The 18,552-nt window shown below is 43.1% G+C and overlaps 1 protein-coding gene across 3 annotated transcripts in view; it reads right to left on the reverse strand.

The window, feature by feature from the left end:
- LOC135505191 (LLGL scribble cell polarity complex component 2-like) overlaps positions 1–18,440 on the reverse strand; it is a 28,606-nt gene extending 10,166 nt beyond the window's left edge. For 2 of the 3 annotated variants that reach the window (XM_064924352.1, XM_064924350.1), the window contains exons 1-5: positions 18,139–18,440; positions 5,011–5,129; positions 4,383–4,480; positions 3,762–3,843; positions 2,918–3,033 (exon numbers count right to left, since the gene is read on the reverse strand). In XM_064924352.1, the coding sequence (XP_064780424.1) occupies positions 2,918–3,033; positions 3,762–3,843; positions 4,383–4,480; positions 5,011–5,085 (371 nt within the window). In that variant the 5' untranslated portion in view covers positions 5,086–5,129; positions 18,139–18,440. Of the gene's footprint in view, positions 1–2,917; positions 3,034–3,761; positions 3,844–4,382; positions 4,481–5,010; positions 5,130–13,311; positions 13,427–18,138 lie in introns of all 3 variants that reach the window. The other variant, XM_064924351.1, reaches the window with a different exon arrangement.
- Between the last annotated feature and the right edge of the window lie 112 nt (positions 18,441–18,552).

Genomic DNA, 18,552 nt, shown 5'->3' on the forward strand with positions numbered 1-18,552 from the left:
CCCATAAAAACACCACATTACAATCATGGATTCATTTTTACAATTGTTTTACATTTTTATGTATGGACTTGTTTTATTCATGCATTACGGAACCACGGACTTGTTTGATTCATGCATTACGGAACCACGGACTTGTTTGATTCATGCATTACGGAACCACGGACTTGTTTTATTCATGCATTACGGAACCACGGACTTGTTTGATTCATGCATTACGGAACCACGGACTTGTTTTATTCATGCATTACGGAACCACGGACTTGTTTTATTCATGCATTACGGAACCATGGACTTGTTTTATTCATGCATTACGGAACCACGGACTTGTTTTATTCATGCATTACGGAACCACGGACTTGTTTTATTCATGCATTACGGAACCACGGACTTGTTTTATTCATGCATTACGGAACCACGGACTTTACCAGGTTGGACATATGGGAAAGTGAATGAGCATGACGGACTTATCCTTTAAACATGTTTTATTTAGGCAATACGGAACTTTGGACTACATGGACTTAAAATGTGATTTTGATTCAGGGGAGGCAAAGAAGGGTAAGGCTGACTTTAATGAATTGAATTTGTAGATTGCACAGGCAGTATATTAGAAATACCAAGGTAGTTTGTTTGTTTGATATGGCCTAATTGTAGAGACTGGATACATTATGATTATATTATGGCCATTTTTGGCAGATGTGAAGCGGAACTCAAATAATTTAAGATAATGTAATACATATAAGGCATCCCGAGTGGCGCAGCGGTCTAAGGTACTGCACTGCGTTGCTAGAGCCTTCACTACAGCCCCGGGTTCCATCCCAGCTGTATCCCTTTATGGGTAGTGTGATGCGTAACATTTTTACTGGCAATCATTAATGGATGTTCCTTTTGTCGGAATATAACAGGACATAATAAGGATATGAAATGTTTGTTGATAGGCAGCGTGCAGGTGATGGACAAAGAACTGGTCTTTTCCCTCTTCATTTCCTCTAATATTTTAGAACAATCGGATCCAGAGAACTGTGCAGGTCGGGCTGACGAGCGTATAGCCTTGCCTCTAACTTTCTTAATATGAGCATGAATCTGTTATTATTTCTAATATAATCTCATTCTTTTTTCACCGATTTTCCCATGTTATTTGGTTAGTTCTCATAAAAAGCACCATCAGATATGCAATAGACATACGGGGCTTTGAACGTGTGAGTGAAGGGTGGCAGTATTGAATGATGTGATCATGGGACTGCCCATATTTCCTTCTGGCCTACGCCAATTGGCAGCCAAGGGTTTGCCTTAGGACGCAAAGGTGCGTCACGATTCAAGGAGATGGTCTGATGGTCTTATTGACAACAAACCTAGATTAAAAAAAACAAACAAAAAAAAACAAACACTTGATTCAACATGGTGTTTTTCAATTTAAATTATTATGCAAAATTCTTGCCACCAACAGAATGCTGTATATGCTTTCAGAAAGCATTCAGACCTTGACTTTCTCCAAATTTTGTTACAGCCTTATTCTTTATTTACACACAATACCCCAATATTAAAAACAAAAAACAGAAATACCTTATTAACGTAAGTATTCAGATCCTTTGCTATGAGACTTGAAATTAAGCTCAGGTGCATCCTGTTTCCATTGATCATCCTTGAGATTTGAATGAAATGCACCTGTGGTAAATTCAATTGATTGGACATGATATGGAAAGGCACACACCAGTCTATAAAAAGGTCCCGCAGTTGACAGTGCATGTCAGAGCAATAACCTAGCTATGATGTCGAAGGAATTGTCCGTAGAGCTTCAGGGACAAGTCTCTGAATGTCCTTGAGTGGCCCAGCCAGAGCCTGGACTTGAACCCGATCGAACATCTCTGAAGAGACCCACAAATAGCTGTGCAGCAACACTCCCCCTCCAACCTGATAGTGCTTGAGAGGATCTGCAGACAAGAATGGGGAAAACTCCCCAAATACAGGTGTACCAAGCTTGGAGCATCATACCCAAGAAGACTCGAATCACCTTTGGCAGTGATTAAAGCCTCAAAGTACAGAGTACAGGGTATGAATTCTTAAGTAAATGTGATAACCATTTATTTTTTATAAATTTGCAAAAAAAAAAAAATCTTTGTCATTACAGGGTAGTGTAGAATGATAAGGAGAATTTTATTAATTTTAATTTTACATTTTAGAATAAGGCTGTAATGTAACAAAATGTGGAAAAAGTCAAAGGGTGTGAATATTTCCAGAATGGCCTGTATATGAGGCATACAACAATCTCAGCTCTGTAGATTTAGCTGATAAGAGACAGAATCACGAGATTATTTATTCTGGTATTGCCCCTATGTAGCTTGGTTCTGGTCACAGGTTCAGGAATGGTATAATAAAAAAATTAAATAAATCACTACATTCAATTAAAATAAACCTTACAAATAAGTCAAATCAATAATACTGGTAGGAAAAGTTCTCACAGACTGAGGTAAAGATGGATACTATATGATTAAAAAGACTCCAAACTCATGCTAAACACCAAGGAACAATTAAAATATATGGCACATGGATACCAAACGTGGTCTATGGTGATAGGTGGGATGGGCTGAGAGGTGGGATTAAAGAGCCCATGTTCGGTATAGTATTATTGTGCTGTGATTGCTGTATATAAAAAGTAACACGAATGTAAAAATGGATGTAAATGAAGCAGAAAAGCATTAAACTTAAAGAAGGTGTCCTCTGAAGAGGCTGGGGTGGTGGATGGGTGAATTAAAAACACTAGACTATTTAAGGTCATACGTGTTTGTCATTGAACGTGTGCATGTCACCATTTTCAATCGAGTTCTGTGCCTCTCAGTGAGTCTCTTACCATGGCGATCCAACGAGTGTGTGAGAGAAATCAAGTCAGGAAGTGGAGGGGTGTATGTTGTGCGTGTCTCACCCGGGTGGTCCAGTAAGTGTGAAGCGTCCCGTCTCCAGCAGCTCAGAGACTCCGTGGTGAGCTCGGAGGGTCCACGTGTGGAGACTGTTGTCATCCAACAGAGTCACCAAGTCAACCTGTTCAACACAGACCAACCAGGGACGTTGGCCACAGCTTTACGACGAAGGAACCAGCGATGTCAACAGGACCAGTAAATGGACCACAAAGCTAATCACATACAGGACCCGACAGGAACATTTTTATAGAACTTTAAAAAGCTAGGAGCACAACATACAATCTAGGAGCACCAGAATACCTGTGTAATTGACTGAGATACAACTTTTAAAAAATCAGGCCTATATGAATTCTAGTTACTTTTGAAGCAAGTTGTGTTATAAAGACGTTTGATTATTAGAAAAAGCCGAAATGTTGAAAGAAAATCCTGTCAACGATACGAGTCATCTATGGAATATCGGTTTTTATACATCAGTACTACCTATTGACATGCATGACATTAAACATTCTACACTGTCTCGCAAGTTAGTGAGTGACGACATGCAAGAGATCAGTCATTCATACAGATGATCATTGACCTTCTAAAATAAGTTATGCCCTTTCTTTTAGTCTGTGAAGTTACCAGGAAGTTAGCTAGCTAGCTATTGAGAACACGACTGGACAAGGTGTAAACAAATGCCCGTGAATGATTCTGAAATGAGCCGCGACATGGTTTATGAACTGGGCCTAAGAGCTTTTCGGTCCACCAGCCACTGTGGCCAATATATTTATTTGCAATGATAACAAAACGTTCTCGGCTTTGCAAGCTTGGTGTGTGTGTGTGTGTGGGGGGGGGGGAGCAGCCACTTACCTGCTGTGGTAAGAAGTGGACTTGTGTGACAGCAGCGTTCTCATCATGTAGACCCATGAACTCTACACCTGGAGCCCCATAACTTACCTCGGGTTAAAGAACACACACACCTGAAGCATTCATACACTTACACACGTGTTTCTTTTACTACACTGTATTGAAAGGGTCCACATGCATCTACAGAAAGAGATTGTCTGTTCTGTCGGTCTTATCTGGCTGCCCTGCCAACGGCTAATATTACATTTATTCATAGGATTTGTTTTGTGTTAGAACCGAACAATGTGCCCCATTGTGTGAGTGGAGAGTTCTAATGATGGGTTATTGTAGGGAATGAAGGGGGAATAGCGTGCCGACTGGCTCCACATGGTCAATGAGCACGATTGTGTCAGATGAATCAACACGCACTAAAAACAGAGATACAGAAACACACCACTGTGCCTGTCTGGTACAGTCAGGGCTGAGCAAGAGCCTGGAAAAATAACTCCACATAAATACACAAACCGCTACCCTCTGCTTTAGCCGAGACAAACTGGGTCAAAAATGTTGACGCTTAAATGTTGCACTCTTACACAGCCATCCACCCAGCCAGCACGCTCCCTCTGAGTGTCTATTGAAGGATACAGTTTGATGGCGCCGGAGCGTGTGCCGATGGCCAGGAGCTGTAGGCTGGGACTGAAGACCAGAGCACTGGGCTGGTGGGGAAAACCATGCTCCACCGTCTATAGGGGAGGGGAAGAGAGAGAGGGGCGAGAGGAGAGAAAGGAGAGAAAAACATGAGGGGGAGCAAGAAAGAGGAGAGAAAATTAGAGGGGGAGAGAGAGGAAAGCGAGGAGAGAAATCTATTGGGTGAAATACCATCACAGCAGAAAGATGTGACCTGTTGCCAGAGAAGAGCAACCACCATTTTATATACAAGCCATATTTATGTTTATTTATTTCCCCTTTTGTACATCGCTACAAGTGTATGTATATACATCATACGACAATAGAAATGTCTATTCATTTTACATTTTTTTGTGAGAGTCTTTAATGGTTATTTAGGATTGTTTATTTCAGTTTTATTTAATTTCTATTTCACATGCTTTGGCAATGTTAACAAATGTTTACCATGCATGTTTACCAAATAAAGCCCTTTGAATCGAGAAGTTATAGAAACTGGCAGGACAAATCAACTGACAGTTGTCTGGAATAGGGACCATAATCTTATTGTAGAGATTGGAGATCAGATCGACTCTGTTCCAGCTCTTACCTTGTTGAACCCATAGAGCTCCTGTTTGATCCGATCTCTGTGGGACTCCTGTCCATGTCTCCTAAACCTCTTCATTCTCACTGGAATCTGAGGAGCACACAGGCCCAACCACTACACCTCTACAGAGAGAGAGAGGGGAAGGGAGAGAGAGAGAGAGGGAAGGGAGAGAGAGGGGAGAGTGAGAGGGACAGAGATTGAGGTATACAGGAAGTATAATAGCAGACAAGTCTTCACTCTGAGGAACGTGGACGAGAGATAAAGAGAACATAAAACTTCCTGGAGGGAAAAAAAAGTAATTAAGGAAACAGAAACGAGGAAGTGAAGACTAACAACTGGGGCAGAAAACTAAACAGGGGCTTCTGGAAAAACATAGCTCAGGTGGTGTGTCGGCCACTGACAGAGACGAGAGAAAGGGATTGATTCCACAGGCGGAGCATGGCCTACTCTCCTGATGTCTCTGTGGGTCTCACACACACACACTGCCTGAGGGGGAAGGGCTAGACACTGACAAGAGCTAGGGTTCAGGGAGAGACCATTGTTCTCCAACACACAGACGTTGACGAAAACACCTGTCACACAGACAAGAGGTTTCAGATAGAAAGAGGAAAAGGGGAAAGAGAAAGAGTGTCATTCTTTTCTTTATGAATAACATTTGCAGAACGTTTAGGGCGTAACGAACCATGACCCGACCACAACCCTTTGAAAGCTAAACTCCCGTAGACAGTTTAAACCGCTGGATCTCATTGTACCGGGAAGAGGAAGGCAGAGTATTGACAGCTTTCCCTTAATCTCTACACATACCACTACATTTCCGAAGCCACACCGCGTGAGGGAGCGAGGCTATACTCAGGTTGGTTAGATCCTAAGTCAGAGGTCTACTGTCTTCGTCTAGTGGTCTGACTGAACTCAACCCAGCGGTCTAAGGCTCAGAGAGTAGTGGTCTGACTGAACTCAACCCAGCGGTCTAAGGCTCAGAGAGTAGTGGTCTGACTGAACTCAACCCAGCGGTCTAAGGCTCAGAGAGTAGTGGTCTGACTGAACTCAACCCAGCGGTCTAAGGCTCAGAGAGTAGTGGTCTGACTGAACTCAACCCAGCGGTCTAAGGCTCAGGTCTGAAACTCAACACAGGCTCTCAGAGAGTAGTGGTCTGACTGAACTCAACACAGCGGTCTAAGGCTCGGAGAGTAGTGGTCTGACTGAACTCAACACAGCGGTCTAAGGCTCGGAGAGTAGTGGTCTGACTGAACTCAACCCAGCGGTCTAAGGCTCAGAGAGTAGTGGTCTGACTGAACTCAACCCAGCGGTCTAAGGCTCGGAGAGTAGTGGTCTGACTGAACTCAACACAGCGGTCTAAGGCTCGGAGAGTAGTGGTCTGACTGAACTCAACCCAGCGGTCTAAGGCTCAGAGAGTAGTGGTCTGACTGAACTCAACCCAGCGGTCTAAGGCTCGGAGAGTAGTGGTCTGACTGAACTCAACCCAGCGGTCTAAGGCTCAGAGAGTAGTGGTCTGACTGAACTCAACCCAGCGGTCTAAGGCTCAGAGAGTAGTGGTCTGACTGAACTCAACCCAGCGGTCTAAGGCTCAGAGAGTAGTGGTCTGACTGAACTCAACCCAGCGGTCTAAGGCTCGGAGAGTATACTCAGGTTGGTTAGATCATACTTCAGAGGTCTAAGGTAGTAGCCTGACTGAACTCCACCTCAAAGCTGTCTCCCTGGGTGACAACAAGAATGTCACCCTCAAAAGACCCACAAAAACCCTACACAAAACAGGCGAGTGTTTCAGATCTGTGTAATGATTAAGTTTTTTTTACATTTAAATAATGGGAAAACTAGATTCATAAAAATGACAATGTTGTAGGCCGGGACTAAAGTTATTTTTCTGTCTTGGCCGACTCAGTCGTCTCGTTGAGTCGAGACAGACATACTTTTGTTATTATTAACACCCTGATATCAGCTGTAGAACGCTGTTAGTCATTAGGCGTGTGAGGGATTATGGGATAGTGGAAGCCTGACTCACTCCCTCACTAAGTAAACTTCCTCATTTGGATCCTGCAGACGCAGTGGGATGAAGAAGTGGTGCATTTAAGGATTTGGGGAGGGTAGGCTAAACTGAGCCGAGATCTGCATCAAAGAAATAGGCTCGGCTACATCGATTTATTTGAATAGAAGACAGGCGATGCTTTAACATCGTCACTCTTTAACAGAGTGATTATGATTTTAGCTCGACCGGCTATTCTGTTCCTCTGTGTTCTCCAGTAGAGCAGCAGGGAGGATCTAGGTTGGGTGGAAAAGCAGGACCTTGGTTTCAGCATATGATGACCACCATGGTCAGTCGACCCCCTATAGCGGTGCTTCGGCTGATGCCAACAGACTCAAGGGAGGACATACCCTACATCACCAGAAGAAAACACTCGCCGACTACATGGTGAATAACTTTAGGCTTTCAACCAGTGTGACAGCAAGGCCCACCCAGTAATTAAACACTATGCTCCCGTTGGAGCAGAGCAGTCAGTGCCGTTTAAGATGAGGGAGGACCATTCTTATTTTTGTGACCATGGCAGCATATTACAGCATTCATTTAACGTTAATAGGTTCAGGCTACTACATGATACTAGATTTTCCCTATACCCACGATGAGGTTGCTACAACCTAGCCTATGATTGTGAACTTAGGCTAACTCAATCTCGGAGCACACAGGTGGAGAGTCAACTACTCAGCACATTTATGCAGTGCTAGCTAGCTGTAGCTTATGCTATCAGTACTAGATTCTTTCTCTGATCCTTTGATTGGGTGAACAACATGTCAGTTCATGCTGAAAGAGCTCTGATAGGTTGGAGGACGTCTTTCGAAACTTGTCATAATTACTGTATAAGTCTAGGGAAGGGGGGTGTATTGAAGTCAATGTACCCAGAGGACAGAAGCTAGATGTCCTCCGGCTACACCATGGGGATATCCTATAGAGTGCTGTTGAGGCTACTGTCGACCAATGCAAAACAGTGTGTTGAGTATAGTTGTCTAAAAGGAATCGCTTTCAAACATTTCCCTATTTTTATGAAATTCACCGAGGATGAATCCTCCCCTGATGAGCGTCCATTGGAACAGAGTCGTGTTCAGAACGGTCAATTCTGCCTCTTTCTCTCGCAGCTTTTCTTCAGAATACAGTAGGGTGGGAAAATGTGGCAAACTGAAAATGAGTGACTTATTCAAGGCTACAGTATAGATACAGCAATCATGTGCACGTAAGTCACACGTGACATATCCCAACAGACCGAGCCTACATTTCCACTCATATCACTGTAGACAGTACTCTGGCAGTTAGGGGGAAGAATCTGTTCGTTACGAGGTCAGGGCCAGAAACTAAGTAGGAAACATCCCCATTGTCAGTGAGTGGACAACAAAGCCATTCTATTTCCCAGACCCAGCCTCATCCGCAGCTAAAGCCATTCTATTAGACTATTAGACTAACAGCGAAATCAGACATGGATTTTCCCAGGAATTCCTGATGAACAGTGCAAATGGAATTTGGTTAAGAAATAGGTACACAGACAGGCGTGTCACATAGTCACACACAGAGCAACCCTCTGCCAGGGCGGCTAAGCATTAAGTCACTATTTGATTGGTGTCATCAGAAATGACATCATCAGCGCTGTAGCTGGCCTCTGCCCAGTACCCTGCCCTGAACCTTAGTGTTCTAGCCAGCTACCAGCTGGTATTCTGCCCTGAACCTTAGAGACTACTTTGCCCTATGCACATAGTTATTGAACACTGGTCACTTGTTTACATACCGTTTCACCAAATGTACTTGTATATACTGTATTCTAGTCATGGCTCATCCCATGTAAACTTCTTTTTGTATTGTGTGGTTACCGTTTATTTACTGCACTGTTGGCGCTTGAGACTATTATTGTGTTGCACCGACAACAACATTTGCAAATGTGTACGTGACCAATAAACTTCCATAATAAATTCACACCAATGTCAATAAAGCTTCATAGTCTTGAACATCCTTGACCAACAATGAGAGCGGTGTTTTAAAGAGCGACTGTCCCTAACAAGCAACGTTTTGAAAACAGCCTGGGGGCATCCATACGAGTCAGAAAATATTATGAGTCACAATTTACTACAAAGTGTAAATAGTATAATTGGTCATAGTCTCGCCCCCCCCCCCCCAATAAAAAAAAAAATAAAAAAATGGTGATTTGTGAGATTAGAAAAAAATAATTGTGTCACGGAATGAAGGGTACCGCAACAGTTTTCCTTGGGTTGGGTGTATTTCAAACCCGCCCACAGCTGGCAGCATGGAAATCACCAGAAATTCAGAGTGCAGCTGCACGCAACCTGATCGTAATACCCATGGTCAATTTGGTTTGACATTCAATCTCTCTGTGTGGCTCATTAGGGACCATCAGTAAATTACACAACGTACATGAGACAATTTTGGGAATTTCTTTTAAAATACCTAAACGGACCGTAAATGAACTCACTACAAACCATCACCCTCATGAACATAAGGAAATCCCAAATATCATGAATATATTGGAACTAGTGGATATATGGAGGCTTAAATATCCTGACCTAGTTGAATATACAGTCGTGGCCAAAAATATTGGCACCCTTGCACTTTTTCAAATAATGCACCATTTCTTCCAGAAGTCTATTGAAATTAAGACCTATTTTGGTATCCACATATGCATGTCTTCGGTATGCAGTTGAACTAAAAAAAAATCAGAATAATTTACTAAAGCTTAGCTAATTACACAAAGAAATCCTAAAATGGCCCAGACAATATTAATCGGCACCTTCTAGAAGTAGTTTGAAAGAATTACATTTCAAGCAGGTGATTCTCATTTACTTTGGAATTGAACTCACCTGTGGTAAGTTGCAGGTGCCTGCAATATAAAAATCACCCATTAAACCAGTTTGAAAAGGGAGAAGAACTCATTCTCCTGTTGAGTATGGAGAGAATTCTCTAGTTATCTGAATAGGTCAGACTCAAGACTGTCTGTCCATGCTTGGTACAATCTCAAGGCTACAAGTCCACCTCCAGAGACCTTGGTGTTCCTGTTTCCACCGTACATAATGTTATCAACATGTTTCAGGCCCATGCCACTGTAGCCAACCTCTCTGGACGTGGCCCAAAGAGAAAACCTGATGGAAGACTGCAGTGAAGGATTGTTCAAATGGTGGAGAAAGCACCTCAGTCAACTGCCACGTAGATTCAAGCTGACCTTCAGACACAAGGTACAACAGCTTCAATTTGTACCATCGCCAACTCAATGAAATGGGGTTATATGGTAGGAGACCCAGGAGGACCCCACAGTCAGAGGTTCAGTGATGATTTGGGGTTGCGTTGCTGCCTCTGACACTGGGTGCCTTGAACGTGTGCATGGCATCATGAAATCAGTAGATTACCAAGGCATTTTGGAGCGCAATGTCGCACCCAGTGTCAGAAAGCTGGGTCTCCGTCGAAGGTCATGGGTCTTCCAGCAGGACAATGACCCCAAACACACTTCAAAAAGCACCCAGGAATGGATCAAGACAAAACACTGGACTGTTCAGCAATGAGTCCAGATCTAAATCCCATTGAAAACTTGTGGAGAGATCTGAAAACAGCAGTTGGGAGAAGGCACCCTTCGAATCTGGGAGAACTAGAGCAGAAGAGAGTGGGCCAAAGTGCCAGTACAGGGGTGCAAGAAGCTCATTGATGGTTATAGGAAGCACTTGATTGCAGTTATTTTGACCAAAGCCTGTGCTACCAAATATTAAGTCTAGGGTGTCAATGTAGTCAATGCTATGTTTATTTTCTGATTTAAATGGACATATTAAGTTCTGAATCAAAAAAATGTTCTGTAATATTAACAGCGAAATAAAGAATTGCGGAGACCAAAAACTTTGTTGAAATTTCAACTTATTTTTAGGGAAAATTGTAGTTACTTAAAAAGTAATACATATTTTTGGCCACGACTGTACATGGCGGAGGCTCAATCAAGCTAGGCATCTTGACTACTTTTAGGTAATTCTCGCTGGCACCAAAAGTTTAAAAAGTGTTGATAGGGGAGATTATCAGATATTGGAGGCACCTTAAACTTTAGTGTTGTGATTAAAAAAAAAAAGCAAAATGCATAGCGCATATAATAAAAAATAAGGTATTGTTGGATATTATTCATCCTTTTTTTCTTCCACCTGGACGATACATTGGAGAAATATCTGGGAAACCCGGCCTGGTATTCATAGCTGGCTTTGAAAAGGCTTTTGATAAAGTAGGTCTGGAATTTATATATTAATGCCTGGAATATTTCAATTGGATAATTTGTACAATGGGTTCAAGTTAAGTATAGTAACCCTAGGTGTAAACTACTAAATAATGGCTACTTCTCAGAAAGTATTAGACTGTCAAAAGGAGTAAAACGAGGTTGTCCACTATCTATTTATTTAGGGCCATCAAAATGTTAGCTATTAAAACAAATCTGATCCAACAATAATATCAAAAGCGCTAGAAATCCAGGTCTTAACAAGTTATCCAGAAGGGTGGGTGACTGTATTTTCAAACACTTGCCACGTGTGAACACACCCACATTAAACCACCCTCCAAAGACAACTGAGTTGGCTTCAGTCATGGCTGCTGTACTTCTTAATGACCAAGCCCCAAAACCGAGGCCAAATCAGGAAGTTCAGCCCCCCTTTAAGAAAGAGTAGGGGCTATATGCAGGTGATATGGCTGTATCTTATGACTCTTTGGGTTGGGCAGTATGCATATTTTCATATCGGAGCAGCATGTGTAGAGTCTTCAGTCACTAGGGCAATGGGCCTTATCTGCTTGGAGAAGATGGGGTGGGGGGAGCAGACAGGCAGAGAACAGAGAGGAAAAACTCAAGATCAAGATAGGAGTGGCAGCTGCACAGACAAGTCATCAACAATATGATGCCCAGTCACCTTATTAATTCATCCGCTTACTTAGATAACGCAGATTTCTGCATTTTTCCACACAGGAAACAAAGAACGTAATAGAAATATCTTGCAGCGTTTTATAAACGCAGATCTAAAATGGTTCGTATGGTCATTTCTGCTCGGCATCTGATTCATTTTGTGGTTCAGTTTCACTTCACTCGGATGACAATTAACAAACAGGCAATCTAACAGCAGACAGTGCTGACTGATGTGTAGCTACTTTTCTCTTGGTGTAGCCAAGACCCAAGTTTAACTTGAAGCAAAACTATAGGAAATATAGTTCACTACATTCCTTCTATGGTAAACATAATACGATGGGAATGCATCTTTTTTGAAAAACATTCCTTGCCTTTTCATTTACTTGTGTGGCTGCTAGCCAAATAGTGTCGCACTTCCGTTAACTGGTGAATTATGAAGTTTTCTGTGAAGGGAAACTATAGTTGGACGTCCATGATCACGCTATTGAAGCAAAATAAAAAAATCTTTACTTTCAATTTAAATGCGACTCATTAATACACAGCTGGACTCACCTGCTCCTGCTTTCTCCCGTTGTGCCATTTACAAACACCTGACTGGCTCAACTTCAAATAAAGCGACAGGTGAAATGAAGAACGCCATCTGCTTTCTCTCCTAACATATTGCGCAAGATGACTGCAGGTATTTTCTTAAAGTAACAACAAATATTCAAATGTATTGAAAAATATCAAATAAATTGATTCAATGGTACTGAATACCACGGTATACAAGGTACACCGCCCAAGCCTAATGACTAAGACAAAATTAATATTAAATTCTTCTGAAATACTTGGTTACGGGGAAATCACACCCATTCTTGGTTAGTTCGCAACCCCTCAAAACGTGACATCATCAAATTCCCAGCATTCTATCAACTTGAACCATCAGACAGGTGAGAGAGAGACGTCAGAGGGAGAGAAAAAAATACACACTAACGTGTCTGGACAGGGCACCAACACTGCCCGTAAACTAGGCTAAATAACAAACTACTACCATAGAGCCCAGTCTTGAAAACATAGCTGACATTCTGCGTCAGACCAAGTTGCCAGGAAATGCCTGCCATCTTAAATATTCTACTTATATTCTTATGCAATCGCCAGCTATGTCAGGGCTTTAAATTTAAAATACACTACTATTAAGTTACTTCCATGGAACAGGCTCATGACTCAAAACAATAGTTGATCAACCCAGAAGAGGGAAATGATGTCCGTTGTTTTAAGTGTGGCTAGAAAACTCAAATGAGCCTAATTTGCCCTCTCTCTCTCTCACACACACACACACACACACACAACCTGTCTAACAAGTGCAGGAATCAACAATACAGTCGAGGTGAATTACCTGTGTTGGCAAGAAAACACCTCTCCCGTCCTCCTCCCAAGGGAAGGGCCCTCGCTCACAGCATAAAGGAGGTGCTCTCCCTCAGTGTCAGCTACCCTCTCCTGATCCCTCTTCTCTAAGAAAGAGGGGGGCTTTTAGAGTCTCACTGACCCACATAAAAATGTAGTCACGCTTCCTGGTGAATTTGCAAATAGACTCTTAACAGTCGGCCTAAGAAGCCAGAAGAGCGGAACGTTTAGTCGGCCTGCACGAGCATTACATCCAACCATCAGAGAGAGAAACGGAAGGCTGTGTAAAGCTAGTACAGTCTGAACCATAGTCCCTCGTTGCAGGTCTATTCTTAGTGATGACTCGACTCCCACTCACTCACTTCACAGTCAGCATGAACTGATGTGGCCTGCATGTTCCAATACTGTAGAAACCTATTGCCTTGGTTGAGGTAGTGTCGGCCTAAATCACGGATCTGACGAGGTTGAATAGGTGAAACCAACAACAACTCGACGAGAACCTTTATTTCACGGGTAACTGGATCAAGGAACAATGCGTTCACTGGGACTCGCAGGACCACAGCAGTGAGAGGCTGCTCTTCTCACCGTGTCAGTCTAAGGACAGAAACAAGATAATGTCTGGGTGTGGTCGGCAGGATGTCAGACAGCGCCGCTCAACCCCTCTTTCCGGTAATCACAATTCACAAATTGGCCATGTTGGGGTATGGTGACGCTGCTACGAGCTGTATAATTGCTCATAACCCACTGTGTGGAGTAGAGTGCACACGGACATTATCATCCCCTTGAGGGATGTTTGATGGTGGTATGATGCATGAAGAGAAGCGTTTTCAACAGACTAGGTAGCGTAGAGCCTACAGAGTCGTGACTATAGACAGAGGAATTACAGTCCTCCCAACCACCTGCAAGGGAATAGGCTACCTTGTCTAGTTGCTCATCTTTTACATTTGGCCTACTTTCTGACGCTTTAGTTCGCTACCTAGAAAATGGCAGTGAGAGGCTTTAGTAAAACAAGGGAGGTATGTTCACAGCGACTCTGCTTCCTCTCACGTCTCACTGGCTAACCACAGACAACTTCTCCTGCGAGCTAAACGGTTCCACATTGGCAAACAGGAGTCGGCCTAACTTGGACAGACTACAGCATGTGGGCTTATCGAGCCACCGACAGGACACAGTTTAGTAAGGGAGTGTGCCTAGGCCACTCGACACAGGCTTGATAGGTTTACAAGCTAAAACATGACCCTATGAGGGCCTGTTGTTGCCCTTGTACAGTTGAGGAAGCTTAGGTTGAAAGTGAAAGTTAGACAGGTGAGATGTGGAGAATTTGTTTGGAGAATGAAAGTGGTCACTGGTTAGTCAGTTGATCATTGTTTTGTAAACTTCCTGTATCTGTCCATCATTTTATGCTTTCTTGTCATTCAACACTTGGCTAAGTAGTAAGCGCCCTTATCATGGTCTATAGAGCTACTCTAATGAAAACAAAGCCACAGAGATTCCATCTCTACGTTTCCTTGGCTTTCCTTATCAAGACTGATCTACAATTTTGTGACAGGCGGTTGTTTTGATTGGAGAGTAAGCCTCGTTTCAGGTTGAAGTGTATCATGTCCCAACAGCTGTGGTATGCTGGGAACAAAGGGGTGTTGTTTGGCTAGCACAGCTGCAGGTGGGAATGAAGGAGTGGGCAGTGCCAGTGGACTGTCTGTCCTTCAGTAGTAGCCTGTCTGTCCTAGTCTTTTTTCCTCCATGCATAGAAACCTATAGAAGCCAAATTCTTTAGGTAGTGGGGGGCAATTGAGCAGGGTGAGGGGTGAGGTACACCATGCCGTAGTGGTAAGAATACACTGGCATGTCCGAAGGAACAGCAAGCTTGACTCATTGGGTAAATAGAAAATGAGTGCAAATTAATTACTGCATATTTCCATCGGTTTAATAGAACTGCAAACAGATGACAGGCAGTTGACAAACTGTATACACGGGACAGTGAGTCAATCTTATGCTCACTGTTACCAGAGCCAAGAATAAAGTGACGGTCATGTTTGGACATTGGTCCTGAGGGCAAGATTGATGTAATTTTGGTCATGAATTAATCCAAACCGGTCAAACTGGTGTAACTCCATGCCCCCCCCCCCCCCAAAACAGACAATTACTCATTGATGGAAACCCTACTCTCCCGTCGTCTCAAAACTCTCTAAACCTGCGAGCCGGAGAGACGCGCCTTAGTCCCTACCAACTCCTACTCTTTCCTTAAAATACATTTAAAAAACAAGATCAGCTTTAAAAATACCTTTGTCAGTTTCTCCTCCACTTACTTACTTTTTAAAGTAGATTCATATCATACATCGTAAGTTACATCACATTCACATATTCAGTACCAGTCAAAAGTACACACCTCATTCAAGGGGTTTTATTTGTACTATTTTCTACATTGTAAAATAATAGTGAAGACATGAAAACTATGAAATGGCACATTTGGAATCACAAAAAAAAGAAAGTGTTAAATCATATATAAAATAGCCCTAACACAGCCTGGAAGTATGTTGGTTGGTCATTGTCCTGTTGAAATCCAGATGACAGTCCCACTAAACATAAACCAGATGGGATGACATGTGACCGTGGGAGCAATGCTGGTTAAAAGTGCCTTTCAATTATAAATAATTCTCTGACAGAGTCACCAGCAAAGCACCATCACCTCCATTCTTCACAGTGGGAACCACGCGTTCCGAGAACATCCGTTCACCTACTCGGCGTCTCACAAAGACACGGCGGTTGAAACCCAAAATTTGGGTTGGACTCATCATACCAAAAGGACAGATTTCCACCAGTCTAATGTCCATTGCTTATGTTTCTTGGCCCAAGCAAGTCTACTTATTGGTGTCCATTAGTAGTGGTTTCTTTGCAGCAATTCAACCATGAAGGCCTGTTTCACGGAGTCTCCTCTGAAGAGTTGATGTTGAGAGGTGTCTGTGACTTGAACTCTTTGAAGCATTTATTTGGGCTGCAATCTGAGGTGCAGTTAACTCTAATGAACTTGTCCTCTGCAGCAGAGATAACTCGGTCTTCCTTTCCTGTGGTGGTCCTCATGAGAGCAAGTTTCATCATAGCGCTGGATGGTTTTTGCAACTGCATTAGAAGAAACTTTGAAAATTAGGCCTGGATTACAGTCAGCGTTCCAATTCATTCCAAAGGTGTTCGATGGTGTTGAGGTCATGGCTCGGTGCAGGCTAATCAAGTTCTTCCACACCGATTTTGGTGATCCCTTTCTGTATGGACCTCACTTGGTGTACGGGGGCACTGTCATGCGGAAACAGGAAATGGCCTTCCCCAAACTGTTGCCACAAAGTTGGAAGCACAGAATCATCTAGAATGTCATTGCATGCTGTAGCGTTAAGATTTTCCTTCACTGGAGCGAAGGGGCCTAGCCCGAACCATGAAAAACAGCCCCAAACCATTATTCCTCCTCCAAACTTTACAGTTGGCACTATGCAGTCGGGCAGGTAGGGTTCTCCTGGCATCCGCAAAACCCAGAGTTGTCCGTTGGTGAAGTGCAATTCGTCACCCAAGAGAAGGCATTTCTACAGAGTCCAAATGGCAGTGAGCTTAACACCACTCCAGCTGACATTTGGCATTGCGCATGGTAATCTTAGGCTTGTGTGCGGCTGCTCGGCCATGGAAACCCATTTCATGAAGCTCCTGCTGAACAGTTATTGTGCTGATGTTGCTTCTAGAGGCAGTTTGGAACTTGGCTGTGAGTGTTGCAACCGAGGACAAACAATATTTACACACTACAGCACTTGGTGGTCCCGTTCTGTGAGTTTGTGTGGCCTACCACTTCACTGCTGAGTTGTTCTTGCTCCAAGACATTTCCACTTCACAATAGCAGTGCTTACAGTTGAAAGGGGCAGCTCTAGCAGGGCAGAACTTTTACAAACTGACTTGTTGGAAAGGTGGCATCCTATGGCAGTGTCACATTGAAAGTCACAGCTCTTCAGTAAGGCCATTCTACTGCCAATGTTTGTATATTGAGATCGCAAGGATGTGTGCTTGATTGTATACACCTGTCAGCAACGGGTGTGGCTGAAATAGACGAATCCTCTACTTTGAAGGGGTGTCCACATACTTGTGTTGTGTATATATAGCTATATATTAAATCAAAAGTCAAGACCTTCCCATCAGCAAGCTGACTAAAAACGTGAATTGTTTGTGATGACCATGGAGTTTTAGTTATTTCAACTGGCCAATTAAACTCAAAGGCACGATTTAGTCCATCGCAAACCGTGGGGTTGAGTGTAGTCGGCTAAGAACTAGTTATTTCACCAACTTGTGCAGCAAATAAGTTAGCTGGCCAATTTGCTAGTTAGCCAAAAGCTGCTTGTTTCAGTCCCTTGTATAGAAAAGTAAAACATTATATTATTATTATTATTATCATCATCATATGCGTTTAAGGTTTACTACAGACCCTTTCCCTCCTGGACGTTGAATGGAATGAATGGCTTGGCAGCGGATAACCAACAACACTGTCGAGCTAACCTAGTTAGCCAGCTAGTTAACCATTCATCACAAGATGATAGCTGGCAAATCAAGAGAAAGTTACCTAGTAGCTAGCTAGTTTAACCAGCTAGTTAGCATGTACCCGTGTTATCCCCGAGTCCCTTAGCAACAATACATACGTTGACTTAAACTCGAAACAGTAGCTGTAAATTCATCTTGCCCAATCATAATTTGATACCATAACTAGATGTCTAGGTTATTTGGCTAGCTAACGACAGGCTACAGCACCTGTAGAAGCGACACTCCTCTTTTGCTCGGGCCCTTTGAAACTCACCTTACTCCGAACCGTGTCCACTACGCTTTCACCGAGCTAATTCACACTGCTTGGTCGGCGTCCAGCTCTGCCACGTCTCAACTTCCCTAACCAATATAACATCGAATCAGAGTCCCAAAGCACGTCGTCGACTTGTCTTGAAATACGTTAAGTCGGATCCTGTGTTTGTTTGGTAGCTATTCCACTTTTCTTTCCTTTGCCCAGCCAAGGCAGCCTCGATGTTTCCTGATGATGCCCCTGACCCACAGAGCGCAACTTGACTGGCTCGCCTCGTCTGAGAAACTCCTCCTTTCACCTCCCCTTCCGGGATACGAATCAGCAGGGAGGGGAGGGCATGAGCAAAGAAATGGGTTTGGCTCCAAATGTAATATGAAAAGAATTTCCCCAAATACATTTTCAGATGTTGCATGAAGT

Source organism: Oncorhynchus masou, chromosome 18, assembly GCF_036934945.1.
Source record: "Oncorhynchus masou masou isolate Uvic2021 chromosome 18, UVic_Omas_1.1, whole genome shotgun sequence".
NCBI classification, from domain to species: domain Eukaryota; kingdom Metazoa; phylum Chordata; class Actinopteri; order Salmoniformes; family Salmonidae; genus Oncorhynchus; species Oncorhynchus masou.